Source organism: Salvelinus namaycush, chromosome 14 (genome assembly GCF_016432855.1).
Source record: "Salvelinus namaycush isolate Seneca chromosome 14, SaNama_1.0, whole genome shotgun sequence".
Lineage (NCBI taxonomy): Eukaryota > Metazoa > Chordata > Actinopteri > Salmoniformes > Salmonidae > Salvelinus > Salvelinus namaycush.
Window position 1 is genome coordinate 9140174 of NC_052320.1, and position 15441 is coordinate 9155614.

The following is a 15441-nucleotide window of genomic DNA, read 5'->3' on the forward strand; positions in this document are numbered from 1 at the left end:
GTTAGGAGCTTCAGGAAATGAGTTTCCATGGCAAAGCAGCCGCATACAAGATCACCATGTGCATTGCCAAGCGTCGGCTGGAGTGGTGTAAAGTTCGACGCCATTGGACTCTGGAGCAGTGGAAACGTGTTCTTTGGAGTGATGAATCACCCTTCACCATCTGGCAGTCCTACGGACAAATCTGGGTTTGGCGGATGCCAGGAGAACGCTACCTGTCCAAATTCATAGGGCCAACTGTAAAGTTTGGTGGAGGCGGAATAATGATCTGGGGTTGTTTTTCTTAGTTCCAGTGAATGGAAATCTTAACACTACAGCATACAATGACATTCTAGACAATTCTGTGCTTCCAACTTTGCCCTTCCCTGTTTCAGCATGACAATTCCCCCATGCACAAAGCAAGGCGCACACTGAAATGGTTTGTCGAGATCGGTGTGGAAGAACTTGACTGGCCTGCACAGAGTCCTGATCTCAACTCCATCGAACACCTTTGGGATGAATTGGACCGACGACTACCAGCCAGTTCTAACACCCAACACCAGTGCCCGACCCCCCTAATGCCCTTGTGGCTAAATGGGATCAAGTCCCCGCTGCAATGTTCCAACATCTAGTGGAAAGCCTTCCCAGAAGAGTGGAGGCTGTCATGGCAGAAAAGGGAGGAACAACTCCATATTAATGCCCATGATTTTAGAATGATGTTCGACAAGCAGGTGTCCACATACTTTTGACCATGTAGTGTATCTGTCCCACTACCAATTTGGCACATACTCTACTACAGTCTTTCCTGTTCCCTGGCCTCTACTTACTGTCCTTTTCATTGTGTTAAATTATTTGAGGTCAATAATAGAAAGTGTCTTATGCTTCCATATACTTTCTTAGTTAACCTTTAACTGCAGTGGGCTAAATCAGAGTCACACAGATTGTTTCTTGGTAGTCTTCAACAAATCTACTTTGAAACAAAAGTATACACCTCACACACATGGTTATGGCTTTAAAAAAAGAAGACACTTTTACCATGTTAGATATAGAGTTGAAATGTATAAAATGTTTCAGTTTGCAACCCAATATTACACTTTAGATACATCAATGAAAACTAATATATAACAAAACTGTTTGACATAGAAACACCAGATTTTTGGCCTTTTAAAAAAAAATGTTGGTGATTAATTATGATATTAATAAAATTCTGCCCATGAGGCCCCTTGTAATTTGACTGCAGGAAAGGGTTTTAATACTATACAAATACCAGGTTAGTACCAGCTCAAAGTACCAGCTCAAAGTACATTTTAAACCTTCTTAAGGTTAAAAAGTGGTGAAGTGCCCTTTAAGGACCACCTTAAAACGGCTGTAAAATAAATCAACTGCAGTAATACCACACAAAAAAGAGATAGTGAAATCCTCACCAAGTTTCCCACGAACAGCACCTCCGCAAAGTGTGGGGTCATGGGATAGTGCTCCATGGCCATGAACAGGGTGTTGAGGACGATGCAGACGGTGATGGCCAGATCCACGAAGGGGTCCATGACGATCAGGTTGACGATCTCCTTGATCTTCAACCAGATGGGACAACACTCCCAGATGAGGACCATGTTGGAGAACTTATACCACCACGGTGGACAACTACGCTGAGACTCCTCCAGTTCTGAGAAAAGTATTTAAGAGACCCGCAAGGAAAGGAATATATCAAAAATCTAAACAATAGAAAAGTCCCCAACAGTGCAAACCCTGTCCCCGCCAAAGTGCCACTCCAGGCAGGCTAAAGGAAATGCTTAAAGTATTTGAAAGAAAGCAAATAGTATTTAAATTAAGGTCTGCTATTGATAAATGTTACGAAATAATAATACTGTTCTGTATATGTGACATATAGTAATATATCTGTAATGAAGTATATGTCTGTACAAGAATGACAATATATACACCGAGTGTACAAAACATTAGGAACACCTGCTCTTTCCAGACTGACCAGGCAATTCCAGGTGAAAGTTATGATCCCTTATTGATGTCACCTGTTAAAGAAGGATTTTTAAGCATTGAGACAATTGAGAGATGGATTGTGTGTGTGTGTGCCATTCTGAGGGTGAATGGGCAAGATAAAAGATGTAAGTGCCTTTGAACGGGGTATGGTAGTAGGTGCCATGCGCACCAGTTTCAGTGTGTCAAGAACTGCAACGCTGCTGGGTGTTTCACACTCAACAGTTTTGTGTGTGTATCAAGAATGGTCCACCACCCAAAGAACATCCAGCCAACTCGACACAAATGTGGGCAGCATCAGAGTCAACATGGGCCAGCATCCCTGTGGAACGCTTGACACCTTGTAGAGTCCATGCCTCAACGAACTGAAGCTGTTCTGAGGGCAAAGGGGGGTGCAATTCAATATTAGTAAGGTGTTCCTAATGTTTTGTATATTCAGTGTAGCTATAGATATAGGAGATTTAGAACTGTTCGTCCAATGAGCGAGGAGGGCACCTCAGGTGAGTCCCGTTTGGGGAACAAGAAAGTCTATCAATAAAAATCTGATCTGATCTAGAAAAAACTGTTCCTCCAAAACGAGGACATCTAAGGTAAGAGACAGTTTAGACTAAGAAAAATATGCCTCAGGTTTGGAACTTTTTGGTTTAGACTGTCAGGTGAAAGCAACAGAGCATGGAAATAGCTAGAAAGTGTAGGGAGATGTAAAGTATAGTTAGTGTTAGGTGATGTAAAGTATAGTTTGTGTAGGGAGATGTATAGTTAGTGTAAGGAGATGTATAGTTAGTGTAAGGAGATGTATAGTTAGTGTAGGAGATGTACAGTTAGTGTAGGGAGATGTATAGTGTAGGGAGATGTATGGTTAGTGTAAGAAGATGTGTAGGGTGATGTAAAGTATAGTTAGTGTAGGGCGATGTATAGTTAGTGTAGGGAGATGTATTGTTAGTGTAAGGAGATGTATAGTTAGTGTAGGTAGATGTATAGTTAGTGTAGGGAGATGTATAGTAAGTGTAGGGAGATGTATAGTTAGTGTAAGGAGATGTATAGTTAGTGTAAGGAGATGTATAGTTAGTGTAGGGAGATGTATAGTTAGTGTAGGGAGATGTATAGTTAGTGTAGGGAGATGTATAGTTAGTGTAGGGAGATGTATAGTTAGTGTAAAGAGATGTAAGGAGATGTGTAGGGAGATGTATAGTTAGTGTAAGGAGATGTATAGTTAGTGTAGGGAGATGTATAGTTAGTGTAGGGAGATGTATAGTTAGTGTAGGGAGATGTATAGTTAGTGTAGGTAGATGTATAGTTAGTGTAGGGAGATGTATAGTAAGTGTAGGGAGATGTATAGTTAGTGTAAGGAGATGTATAGTTAGTGTAAGGAGATGTATAGTTAGTGTAGGGAGATGTATAGTTAGTGTAGGGAGATGTATAGTTAGTGTAGGGAGATGTATAGTTAGTGTAGGGAGATGTATAGTTAGTGTAAAGAGATGTAAGGAGATGTGTAGGGAGATGTATAGTTAGTGTAAGGAGATGTATAGTTAGTGTAGGGAGATGTATAGTTAGTGTAGGGAGATGTATAGTTAGTGTAGGGAGATGTATAGTTAGTGTAGGGAGATGTATAGTTAGTGTAGGGAGATGTATAGTTAGTGTAGGGAGATGTATAGTTAGTGTAGGGAGATGTATAGTTAGTGTAGGGAGATGTATAGTTAGTGTAGGTAGATGTATAGTTAGTGAAGGTAGATGTATAGTTAGTGTAGAGAGATGTATAGTTAGTGTAGGGAGATGTATAGTTAGTGTAGGGAGATGTATAGTTAGTGTAGGTAGATGTATAGTTAGTGAAGGTAGATGTATAGTTAGTGTAGAGAGATGTATAGTTAGTGTAGGGAGATGTATAGTTAGTGTAGGGAGATGTATAGTTAGTGTAGGGAGATGTATAGTTAGTGTAGGGAGATGTATAGTTAGTGTAAGGAGATGTATAGCTGGTGTAGGGAGATGTATAGTAAGTGTAGGGAGATGTATAGTTAGTGTAGGGGGATGTATAGTTAGTGTAGGGAGATGTATAGTTAGTGTAGGGAGATGTATAGTTAGTGTAAGGAGATGTATAGTTATTGTAGGGAGATGTATAGTTAGTGTAAGGAGATGTATAGTTAGTGTAGGGAGATGTATAGTTAGTGTAGGGAGATGTATAGTTAGTGTAAAGAGATGTAAGGAGATGTGTAGGGAGATGTATAGTTAGTGTAGGGAGATGTATAGTTAGTGTAGGGAGATGTATAGTTAGTGTAGGGAGATGTATAGTTAGTGTAGGGAGATGTATAGTTAGTGTAAAGAGATGTAAGGAGATGTGTAGGGAGATGTATAGTTAGTGTAGGGAGATGTATAGTTAGTGTAAGGAGATGTATAGTTAGTGTAGGGAGATGTATAGTTAGTGTAGGGAGATGTATAGTTAGTGTAGGGAGATGTATAGTTAGTGTAGGGAGATGTATAGTTAGTGTAAGGAGATGTATAGTTAGTGTAGGTAGATGTATAGTTAGTGTAGGGAGATGTATAGTTAGTGTAGGGAGATGTATAGTTAGTGTAGGGAGATGTATAGTTAGTGTAGGGAGATGTATAGTTAGTGTAGGGAGATGTATAGTTAGTGTAGGGAGATGTATAGTTAGTGTAGGGAGATGTATAGTTAGTGTAGGGAGATGTATAGTAAGTGTAGGGAGATGTATAGTTAGTGTAGGGAGATGTATAGTTAGTGTAGGGAGATGTATAGTTAGTGTAAGGAGATGTATAGCTGGTGTAGGGAGATGTATAGTAAGTGTAGGGAGATGTATAGTTAGTGTAGGGAGATGTATAGTTAGTGTAGGGAGATGTATAGTTAGTGTAGGGAGATGTATAGTTAGTGTAGGGAGATGTATAGTTAGTGTAAGGAGATGTATAGTTAGTGTAGGGAGATGTATAGTTAGTGTAGGGAGATGTATAGTTAGTGTAGGGAGATGTATAGTTAGTGTAGATAGATGTATAGTTAGTGTAGGGAGATGTATAGTTAGTGTAAGGAGATGTATAGTTAGTTTAGGGAGATGTATAGTTAGTGTAGGGAGATGTATAGTTAGTGTAGGGAGATGTATAGTTAGTGTAGGGAGATGTATAGTTAGTGTAGGGAGATGTATAGTTAGTGTAGGGAGATGTATAGTAAGTGTAGGGAGATGTATAGTTAGTGTAGGGAGATGTATAGTTAGTGTAAGGAGATGTATAGTTAGTGTAGGGAGATGTATAGTTAGTGTAAGGAGATGTATAGCTGGTGTAGGGAGATGTATAGTAAGTGTAGGGAGATGTATAGTTAGTGTAGGGGGATGTATAGTTAGTGTAGGAGATGTACAGTTAGTGTAGGGAGATGTATAGTTAGTGTAAGGAGATGTATAGTTATTGTAGGGAGATGTATAGTTAGTGTAGGGAGATGTATAGTTAGTGTAGGGAGATGTATAGTTAGTGTAGGGAGATGTATAGTTAGTGTAAAGAGATGTAAGGAGATGTGTAGGGAGATGTATAGTTAGTGTAGGGAGATGTATAGTTAGTGTAGGGAGATGTATAGTTAGTGTAGGGAGATGTATAGTTAGTGTAGGGAGATGTATAGTTAGTGTAGGGAGATGTATAGTTAGTGTAAGGAGATGTATAGTTAGTGTAGGGAGATGTATAGTTAGTGTAGGGAGATGTATAGTTAGTGTAGGGAGATGTATAGTTAGTGTAGGGAGATGTATAGTTAGTGTAAGGAGATGTATAGTTAGTGTAGGGAGATGTATAGTTAGTGTAGGGAGATGTATAGTTAGTGTAGGGAGATGTATAGTTAGTGTAGGGAGATGTATAGTTAGTGTAAGGAGATGTATAGTTAGTGTAGGGAGATGTATAGTTAGTGTAGGGAGATGTATAGTTAGTGTAGGGAGATGTATAGTTAGTGTAGATAGATGTATAGTTAGTGTAGGGAGATGTATAGTTAGTGTAAGGAGATGTATAGTTAGTGTAGGGAGATGTATAGTTAGTGTAGGGAGATGTATAGTTAGTGTAGGGAGATGTATAGTTAGTGTAGGGAGATGTATAGTTAGTGTAGGGAGATGTATAGTTAGTGTAGGGAGATGTATAGTAAGTGTAGGGAGATGTATAGTTAGTGTAGGGAGATGTATAGTTAGTGTAGGGAGATGTATAGTTAGTGTAAAGAGATGTAAGGAGATGTGTAGGGAGATGTATAGTTAGTGTAAGGAGATGTATAGTTAGTGTAGGGAGATGTATAGTTAGTGTAGGGAGATGTATAGTTAGTGTAGGGAGATGTATAGTTAGTGTAGGTAGATGTATAGTTAGTGTAGGGAGATGTATAGTAAGTGTAGGGAGATGTATAGTTAGTGTAAGGAGATGTATAGTTAGTGTAAGGAGATGTATAGTTAGTGTAGGGAGATGTATAGTTAGTGTAGGGAGATGTATAGTTAGTGTAGGGAGATGTATAGTTAGTGTAGGGAGATGTATAGTTAGTGTAAAGAGATGTAAGGAGATGTGTAGGGAGATGTATAGTTAGTGTAAGGAGATGTATAGTTAGTGTAGGGAGATGTATAGTTAGTGTAGGGAGATGTATAGTTAGTGTAGGGAGATGTATAGTTAGTGTAGGGAGATGTATAGTTAGTGTAGGGAGATGTATAGTTAGTGTAGGGAGATGTATAGTTAGTGTAGGGAGATGTATAGTTAGTGTAGGGAGATGTATAGTTAGTGTAGGTAGATGTATAGTTAGTGAAGGTAGATGTATAGTTAGTGTAGAGAGATGTATAGTTAGTGTAGGGAGATGTATAGTTAGTGTAGGGAGATGTATAGTTAGTGTAGGTAGATGTATAGTTAGTGAAGGTAGATGTATAGTTAGTGTAGAGAGATGTATAGTTAGTGTAGGGAGATGTATAGTTAGTGTAGGGAGATGTATAGTTAGTGTAGGGAGATGTATAGTTAGTGTAGGGAGATGTATAGTTAGTGTAAGGAGATGTATAGCTGGTGTAGGGAGATGTATAGTAAGTGTAGGGAGATGTATAGTTAGTGTAGGGGGATGTATAGTTAGTGTAGGGAGATGTATAGTTAGTGTAGGGAGATGTATAGTTAGTGTAAGGAGATGTATAGTTATTGTAGGGAGATGTATAGTTAGTGTAAGGAGATGTATAGTTAGTGTAGGGAGATGTATAGTTAGTGTAGGGAGATGTATAGTTAGTGTAAAGAGATGTAAGGAGATGTGTAGGGAGATGTATAGTTAGTGTAGGGAGATGTATAGTTAGTGTAGGGAGATGTATAGTTAGTGTAGGGAGATGTATAGTTAGTGTAGGGAGATGTATAGTTAGTGTAAAGAGATGTAAGGAGATGTGTAGGGAGATGTATAGTTAGTGTAGGGAGATGTATAGTTAGTGTAAGGAGATGTATAGTTAGTGTAGGGAGATGTATAGTTAGTGTAGGGAGATGTATAGTTAGTGTAGGGAGATGTATAGTTAGTGTAGGGAGATGTATAGTTAGTGTAAGGAGATGTATAGTTAGTGTAGGTAGATGTATAGTTAGTGTAGGGAGATGTATAGTTAGTGTAGGGAGATGTATAGTTAGTGTAGGGAGATGTATAGTTAGTGTAGGGAGATGTATAGTTAGTGTAGGGAGATGTATAGTTAGTGTAGGGAGATGTATAGTTAGTGTAGGGAGATGTATAGTTAGTGTAGGGAGATGTATAGTAAGTGTAGGGAGATGTATAGTTAGTGTAGGGAGATGTATAGTTAGTGTAGGGAGATGTATAGTTAGTGTAAGGAGATGTATAGCTGGTGTAGGGAGATGTATAGTAAGTGTAGGGAGATGTATAGTTAGTGTAGGGAGATGTATAGTTAGTGTAGGGAGATGTATAGTTAGTGTAGGGAGATGTATAGTTAGTGTAGGGAGATGTATAGTTAGTGTAAGGAGATGTATAGTTAGTGTAGGGAGATGTATAGTTAGTGTAGGGAGATGTATAGTTAGTGTAGGGAGATGTATAGTTAGTGTAGATAGATGTATAGTTAGTGTAGGGAGATGTATAGTTAGTGTAAGGAGATGTATAGTTAGTTTAGGGAGATGTATAGTTAGTGTAGGGAGATGTATAGTTAGTGTAGGGAGATGTATAGTTAGTGTAGGGAGATGTATAGTTAGTGTAGGGAGATGTATAGTTAGTGTAGGGAGATGTATAGTAAGTGTAGGGAGATGTATAGTTAGTGTAAGGAGATGTATAGTTAGTGTAGGGAGATGTATAGTTAGTGTAAGGAGATGTATAGCTGGTGTAGGGAGATGTATAGTAAGTGTAGGGAGATGTATAGTTAGTGTAGGGGGATGTATAGTTAGTGTAGGAGATGTACAGTTAGTGTAGGGAGATGTATAGTTAGTGTAAGGAGATGTATAGTTATTGTAGGGAGATGTATAGTTAGTGTAGGGAGATGTATAGTTAGTGTAGGGAGATGTATAGTTAGTGTAGGGAGATGTATAGTTAGTGTAAAGAGATGTAAGGAGATGTGTAGGGAGATGTATAGTTAGTGTAGGGAGATGTATAGTTAGTGTAGGGAGATGTATAGTTAGTGTAGGGAGATGTATAGTTAGTGTAGGGAGATGTATAGTTAGTGTAGGGAGATGTATAGTTAGTGTAAGGAGATGTATAGTTAGTGTAGGGAGATGTATAGTTAGTGTAGGGAGATGTATAGTTAGTGTAGGGAGATGTATAGTTAGTGTAGGGAGATGTATAGTTAGTGTAAGGAGGTGTATAGTTAGTGTAGGGAGATGTATAGTTAGTGTAGGGAGATGTATAGTTAGTGTAGGGAGATGTATAGTTAGTGTAGGGAGATGTATAGTTAGTGTAAGGAGATGTATAGTTAGTGTAGGGAGATGTATAGTTAGTGTAGGGAGATGTATAGTTAGTGTAGGGAGATGTATAGTTAGTGTAGATAGATGTATAGTTAGTGTAGGGAGATGTATAGTTAGTGTAAGGAGATGTATAGTTAGTGTAGGAGATGTATAGTTAGTGTAGGGAGATGTATAGTTAGTGTAGGGAGATGTATAGTTAGTGTAGGGAGATGTATAGTTAGTGTAGGGAGATGTATAGTTAGTGTAGGGAGATGTATAGTTAGTGTAGGGAGATGTATAGTTAAGTGTAGGGAGATGTATAGTTAGGGAGATGTATAGTTAGTGTAAGGAGATGTATAGTTAGTGTAGGGAGATGTATAGTTAGTGTAAGGAGATGTATAGCTGGTGTAGGGAGATGTATAGTAAGTGTAGGGAGATGTATAGTTAGTGTAGGGGATGTATAGTTAGTGTAGGAGATGTACAGTTAGTGTAGGGAGATGTATAGTTAGTGTAAGGAGATGTATAGTTATTGTAGGGAGATGTATAGTTAGTGTAGGGAGATGTATAGTTAGTGTAGGGAGATGTATAGTTAGTGTAGGGAGATGTATAGTTAGTGTAAAGAGATGTAAGGAGATGTGTAGGGAGATGTATAGTTAGTGTAGGGAGATGTATAGTTAGTGTAGGGAGATGTATAGTTAGTGTAGGGAGATGTATAGTTAGTGTAAAGAGATGTAAGGAGATGTGTAGGGAGATGTATAGTTAGTGTAGGGAGATGTATAGTTAGTGTAAGGAGATGTATAGTTAGTGTAGGGAGATGTATAGTTAGTGTAGGGAGATGTATAGTTAGTGTAGGGAGATGTATAGTTAGTGTAAGGAGATGTATAGTTAGTGTAGGTAGATGTATAGTTAGTGTAGGGAGATGTATAGTTAGTGTAGGGAGATGTATAGTTAGTGTAGGGAGATGTATAGTTAGTGTAGGGAGATGTATAGTTAGTGTAGGGAGATGTATAGTTAGTGTAGGGAGATGTATAGTTAGTGTAGGGAGATGTATAGTTAGTGTAGGGAGATGTATAGTAAGTGTAGGGAGATGTATAGTTAGTGTAGGGAGATGTATAGTTCGTGTAGGGAGATGTATAGTTAGTGTAGGGAGATGTATAGTTAGTGTAGGGAGATGTATAGTTAGTGTAAGGAGATGTATAGCTGGTGTAGGGAGATGTATAGTAAGTGTAGGGAGATGTATAGTTAGTGTAGGGAGATGTATAGTTAGTGTAGGGAGATGTATAGTTAGTGTAGGGAGATGTATAGTTAGTGTAGGGAGATGTATAGTTAGTGTAGGGAGATGTATAGTTAGTGTAGGGAGATGTATAGTTAGTGTAGGGAGATGTATAGTTAGTGTAGGGAGATGTATAGTTAGTGTAGGGAGATGTATAGTTAGTGTAGGGAGATGTATAGTTAGTGTAGGGAGATGTATAGTTAGTGTAAGGAGATGTATAGTTAGTGTAGGGAGATGTATAGTTAGTGTAGGGAGATGTATAGTTAGTGTAGGGAGATGTATAGTTAGTGTAGGGAGATGTATAGTTAGTGTAGGGAGATGAATAGTAAGTGTAGGGAGATGTATAGTTAGTGTAGGGAGATGTATAGTTAGTGTAGGGAGATGTATAGTTAGTGTAGGGAGATGTATAGTTAGTGTAGGGAGATGTATAGTTGGTGTAAGGAGATGTATAGCTGGTGTAGGGAGATGTATAGAAGTGTAGGGAGATGTATAGTTAGTGTAGGGAGATGTATAGTTAGTGTAGGTAGATGTTTGGTTAGTGTAGGGAGATGTATAGTTAGTGTAGGGAGATGTATAGTTAGTGTAGGGAGATGTATAGTTAGTGTAGGGAGATGTATAGTTAGTGTAGGGAGATGTATAGTTAGTGTAGGGAGATGTATAGTTAGTGTAGGGAGATGTATAGTTAGTGTAGGGAGATGTATAGTTAGTGTAGGGAGATGTATAGTTAGTGTAGATAGATGTATAGTTAGTGTAGGGAGATGTATAGTTAGTGTAGGGAGATGTATAGTTAGTGTAGGGAGATGTATAGTTAGTGTAGGTAGATGTATAGTTAGTGTAGGGAGATGTATAGTTAGTGTAGGTAGATGTATAGTTAGTGTAGGGAGATGTATAGTTAGTGTAGGGAGATGTATAGTTAGTGTAGGGAGATGTATAGTTAGTGTAAGGAGATGTATAGTTAGTGTAGGGAGATGTATAGTAAGTGTAGGGAGATGTATAGTTAGTGTAGGGAGATGTATAGTTAGTGTAGGGAGATGTATAGTTAGTGTAGGGAGATGTATAGTTAGTGTAGGGAGATGTATAGTTAGTGTAGGGAGATGTATAGTTAGTGTAGGGAGATGTATAGTTAGTGTAGGGAGATGTATAGTTAGTGTAAGGAGATGTATAGTTAGTGTAAGGAGATGTATAGTTAGTGTAGGGAGATGTATAGTTAGTGTAAGGAGATGTATAGCTGGTGTAGGGAGATGTATAGTTAGTGTAGGGTGATGTATAGTTAGTGTAGGGAGATGTATAGTTAGTGTAGGGAGATGTACACAGCAGAGAGCAGGAGATATGAAGTGCAGATAACAAACCCTTAAGAGACACCATGGAAAAATATTTAACAGGGATGAAAAGAAAGGCGGAGAGAGACGGAGATAATGAGACAAACGTAAGTCTCCTGAAAGCTAAGACGAGGAAATATGACGACGTGTATGTAGCGCTTGGCTTCACTGTGACTACGGTGCGAGACGAGGAAAGACCGGTATGTTTACTGTGTCTAAAAATGTTGGCAGCGGACAGAATGAAGCCAAATAAATTAAGGCGTCACTTAAAGACATTACACCCCAATCACGCTGATAAGCCGCTTGAGTTGTTTCAGCGAAAACGTGCCGAATATTGCCAACAATCGTCCCGCTTTGTGAATGCTACTTCAGTAAACCAGCGAGCACTGTTAGCATCATAGCAGGTGCCGTACCAAATTGCTCAGTGCAAAAAAAAACACTCCATAGCAGAGGAGCTGATACTACCTGCAGCATTAGACATGGTCTCTGTCATGCTGGATGATGCAAGTGCTGCAAAAATAAAAACTATGACTTCCTCATTTTGACTTTAAAAAATCAGCACAAATTGTTTTATTCATTTTTTTTATAGGTCAAAGTGTTTCATATATTGTGCTCCTGAGTTAATGTTGCTGATCAATTTGAATTTATTATTATTTATTGATTATATTTAATTTAATTTTTCAGTATCAAATGGTAAAAAAATGTTTACAGTTTAAATAAAGGCTTGAATTTTTTTTTTACATTTCAGGCAAATCGATGCACTTTAAGTCTTTTCTGTTACAGACTAAAAAACAATGTTAATAAAGTTATTCTTTGTTGTAAGTTGATCTATATTTCTTTCTTTTTTGTTTTTTTTGTTTTCTTTAATGTTAATAAGGATACAATGTTATGCAGAGGTGTACTTATAACAATTTTATAGACAAATGATACTATTTACAGTCGCGGCGGAGAGTTGGGGGGCGCAAAAGGTTTACTTCTTCCTAGGGGGGCGTAACAGAAAATAATTGAGAAGCACTGGTGTAGGGAGATGTATAGTTAGTGTAGGGAGATGTATAGTTAGTGTAGGGAGATGTATAGTTAGTGTAGGTAGATGTATAGTTAGTGTAGGGAGATGTATAGTTAGTGTAGGGAGATGTATAGTTAGTGTAAGGAGATGTATAGTTAGTGTAGGGTGATGTATAGTTAGTGTAAAGAGATGTAAGGAGATGTGTAGGGAGATGTATAGTTAGTGTAAGGAGATGTATAGTTAGTGTAGGGAGATGTATAGTTAGTGTAAGGAGATGTATAGTTAGTGTAAGGAGATGTATAGTTAGTGTAGGGAGATGTATAGTTAGTGTAAAGAGATGTAAGGAGATGTGTAGGGAGATGTATAGTTAGTGTAAGGAGATGTATAGTTAGTGTAGGGAGATGTATAGTTAGTGTAAGGAGATGTATAGTTAGTGTAAGGAGATGTATAGTTAGTGTAGGGAGATGTATAGTAAGTGTAGGAAGATGTATAGTTAGTGTAGGTAGATGTATAGTTAGTGTAGGGAGATGTATAGTTAGTGTAGGTAGATGTATAGTTAGTGTAGGGAGATGTATAGTTAGTGTAGGGAGATGTATAGTTAGTGTAGGGAGATGTATAGTTAGTGTAGGGAGATGTATAGTTAGTGTAGGGAGATGTATAGTTAGTGTACGGAGATGTATATTTAGTGTAGGGAGATGTAAAGTATAGAGGCAGTACCCTCCGCTAGTGTGTTGGTGATGACGCTCATGACACTGTTGGTCCGCTCTTTCCTTCCAAAGGAGGTATTGAGCTGGTCCATAGACACCATCAGGGAACCAGACAGCTTCTTCTTCACCTCAACCTCAGTAGTGGGCTGCCAGGAGGAAGAAGAAGAATCAAGCACTAATGGTAGTCAAACCATGAACACCACCACACAGCGCCATCGCTGGCCAGGGAGGGAAGTGCACTTGTAACAAGATTGGATTGGATTGGAAAGAAGGGTGGGATAAACTGTAAATTGGTACATTTTTGGTTGACACACAGGGTAGTAATGTATTTGTCTTGTTGTCGATGGATACTGATGGTAGGGAGAGTATATTGTGTCTAGAAACATGCAGGTCTTTCACAGCCAGAGTGAGAGCAGCGGTATAGGGAAATTTGACCTTATTGTGATTACATAAAACTTGAATATTCAGAAATTGAGCAGGGAAGTATTTTGTATGTGTGTGTGTGTATGTACATTATTCAGTCTGACTTACCTTATCTCTGAACCAACCATTACTCCTGAACCAACCTAAATGTCCCCCTGCCTAAATGTGCCAATCCTGCCACTATATTTCACCCCTCTAACCATTCTCCTATCCTTAACGTCTCCAGAATGAGTACTTTTTTGACCCTAGAATATCACCTTCAAGTCCTGTAACAAATTCTGTTGCATTTGAAGAGAACGTAGAGGGAAGAGTAGTCTGGTTCCCATAGAGAACATTAGGGGCAACATTATTGGGATTGAGGTCCGTTCCAGTCGGCATGCATTGAGCATGCACCAAGTCAAAGAGAAGGAGAGGATAGGTTAGATACCATAGTCACTAGATTAGTTGTTATCATGCTGGCTAAGTTAAAAACACTGTACAAGACCTGTAGAAGGGCCAGGTCAAACTGCCATGCTGCTTACTAGCAAAAGAGAAACATTGGTTTGACTTTTCTGTTTGGTTTGTTCACAGCGTATTGTTTGAAAAGAAAGGGACTATTTTTGGCTATTTTGAAGAGGGTTTTTACTTACAATGACTGTGATATGTGGTTGTTTTTACCTACTGTATTTTAGTTGAATGTCGCCCTAAGATAAGAGAGTTTGCTAAATTAGTACAATGTTAAAGGACTAGTTCAAGATTTTGGCAATTAAGCCCTTTTCTATTAACCCAGAGTCAGATAAACTCATGGATACCATTTGTATGTCCCTGTGGGCAGTTTGAAGGAAGTTGAAGGTAGTTTCTAGAGCCAATACTAATGTTAGCGCAATGGCTGGAAGTCTACTGGAGCAAGGGCTTAATTGCCAAAATCTCGAACTATCCCTTTAATGTCAATGTAACGTCACACTGTTTGGCGTGAGGATATTAAAACGTTGAGATATAAAACAACAGTATGCTGGTAGTCACTGAAAAACCCAGTTATAAAGTAACAATAACCTTTTTTTCTGATGAACTAAAGTTTCTCTATTTTGCTTCTTTGGCTGGTGGTGGGAGGCAGCATAGCATACACTACATACTAGGTAGCAGGGGAGGAGGGCGAGCGCAGATAGCGCAGACATACGGACTTGCAAAGAAGAACGTCGAGAAGAGAGATAGAGTCAGAGAGAGAGAATAAGATAGAGAGAGAGAGCGTAAGATAGAGAGAGAAAGAGAGAAAGAGAGAATAAGACAGAGAGAGGCAGAGAGATAAAGAGAGAGAGAATAAGATAGGGGAGAGAGAGTAAGATAAGGAGAGACAGAGAGAGAGAAGATAGAGAAAGAGAGAGAGAGAGTAAGATAGAGAAAGAGGGGGCCATGCCTAGACGGGTCTGAGTTACTTATTGACTTCCTTACACTGTCGTCACCAGATGCCTTATCTATTTTCACCTCAGGCAGAAGGCGTCCGCCGGTCCCCGGACTGATCAGAGACACCACGCCGTTGCAGTCCACCGTGGAGTTCCTCTTCCCACCACCGTGGTGGTAGCCCGTGTAGCTGCACCGCCGGTACGGGCTGAACCGGGGGCCCAGCCTCTCCTCGCACTCCTCCACCATGCTGTGCTCGTCGTCGGCGAACTCGTTCTCCGAGCCCACGCCCTTGAAGCTGAAGATGCTGCTCTTGCTGTTGTGCCTCGACAGAAACGGTGAGCCGGGGATACTGAGAAGGGACTGCAGGGGACAGGGAAATAAGGAGAGGAAATAAGGAAAGGAGACGAGTGAGTGATTGAAATTGATATAGTTGTAACACAAATCACATCATAGTGCTGAAGGTCAAGAGTTCAATCCCCACAACCATCTATGCTACTTTATCTCCTCCTGCCTTTCTCTCCACCT

General features: G+C 39.2%; 1 protein-coding gene across 1 annotated transcript in view; it reads right to left on the reverse strand.

The window, feature by feature from the left end:
• Positions 1-15441, reverse strand: part of LOC120058816 (sodium channel protein type 8 subunit alpha-like) — a 108076-nt gene that overhangs the window by 39558 nt on the left and 53077 nt on the right. The window contains exons 11-13 of the mRNA XM_039007547.1: positions 14998-15276; positions 13124-13259; positions 1401-1639 (exon numbers count right to left, since the gene is read on the reverse strand). Coding sequence (XP_038863475.1) covers positions 1401-1639; positions 13124-13259; positions 14998-15276 — 654 coding nt within the window. The remainder of the gene's footprint in view (positions 1-1400; positions 1640-13123; positions 13260-14997; positions 15277-15441) is intronic.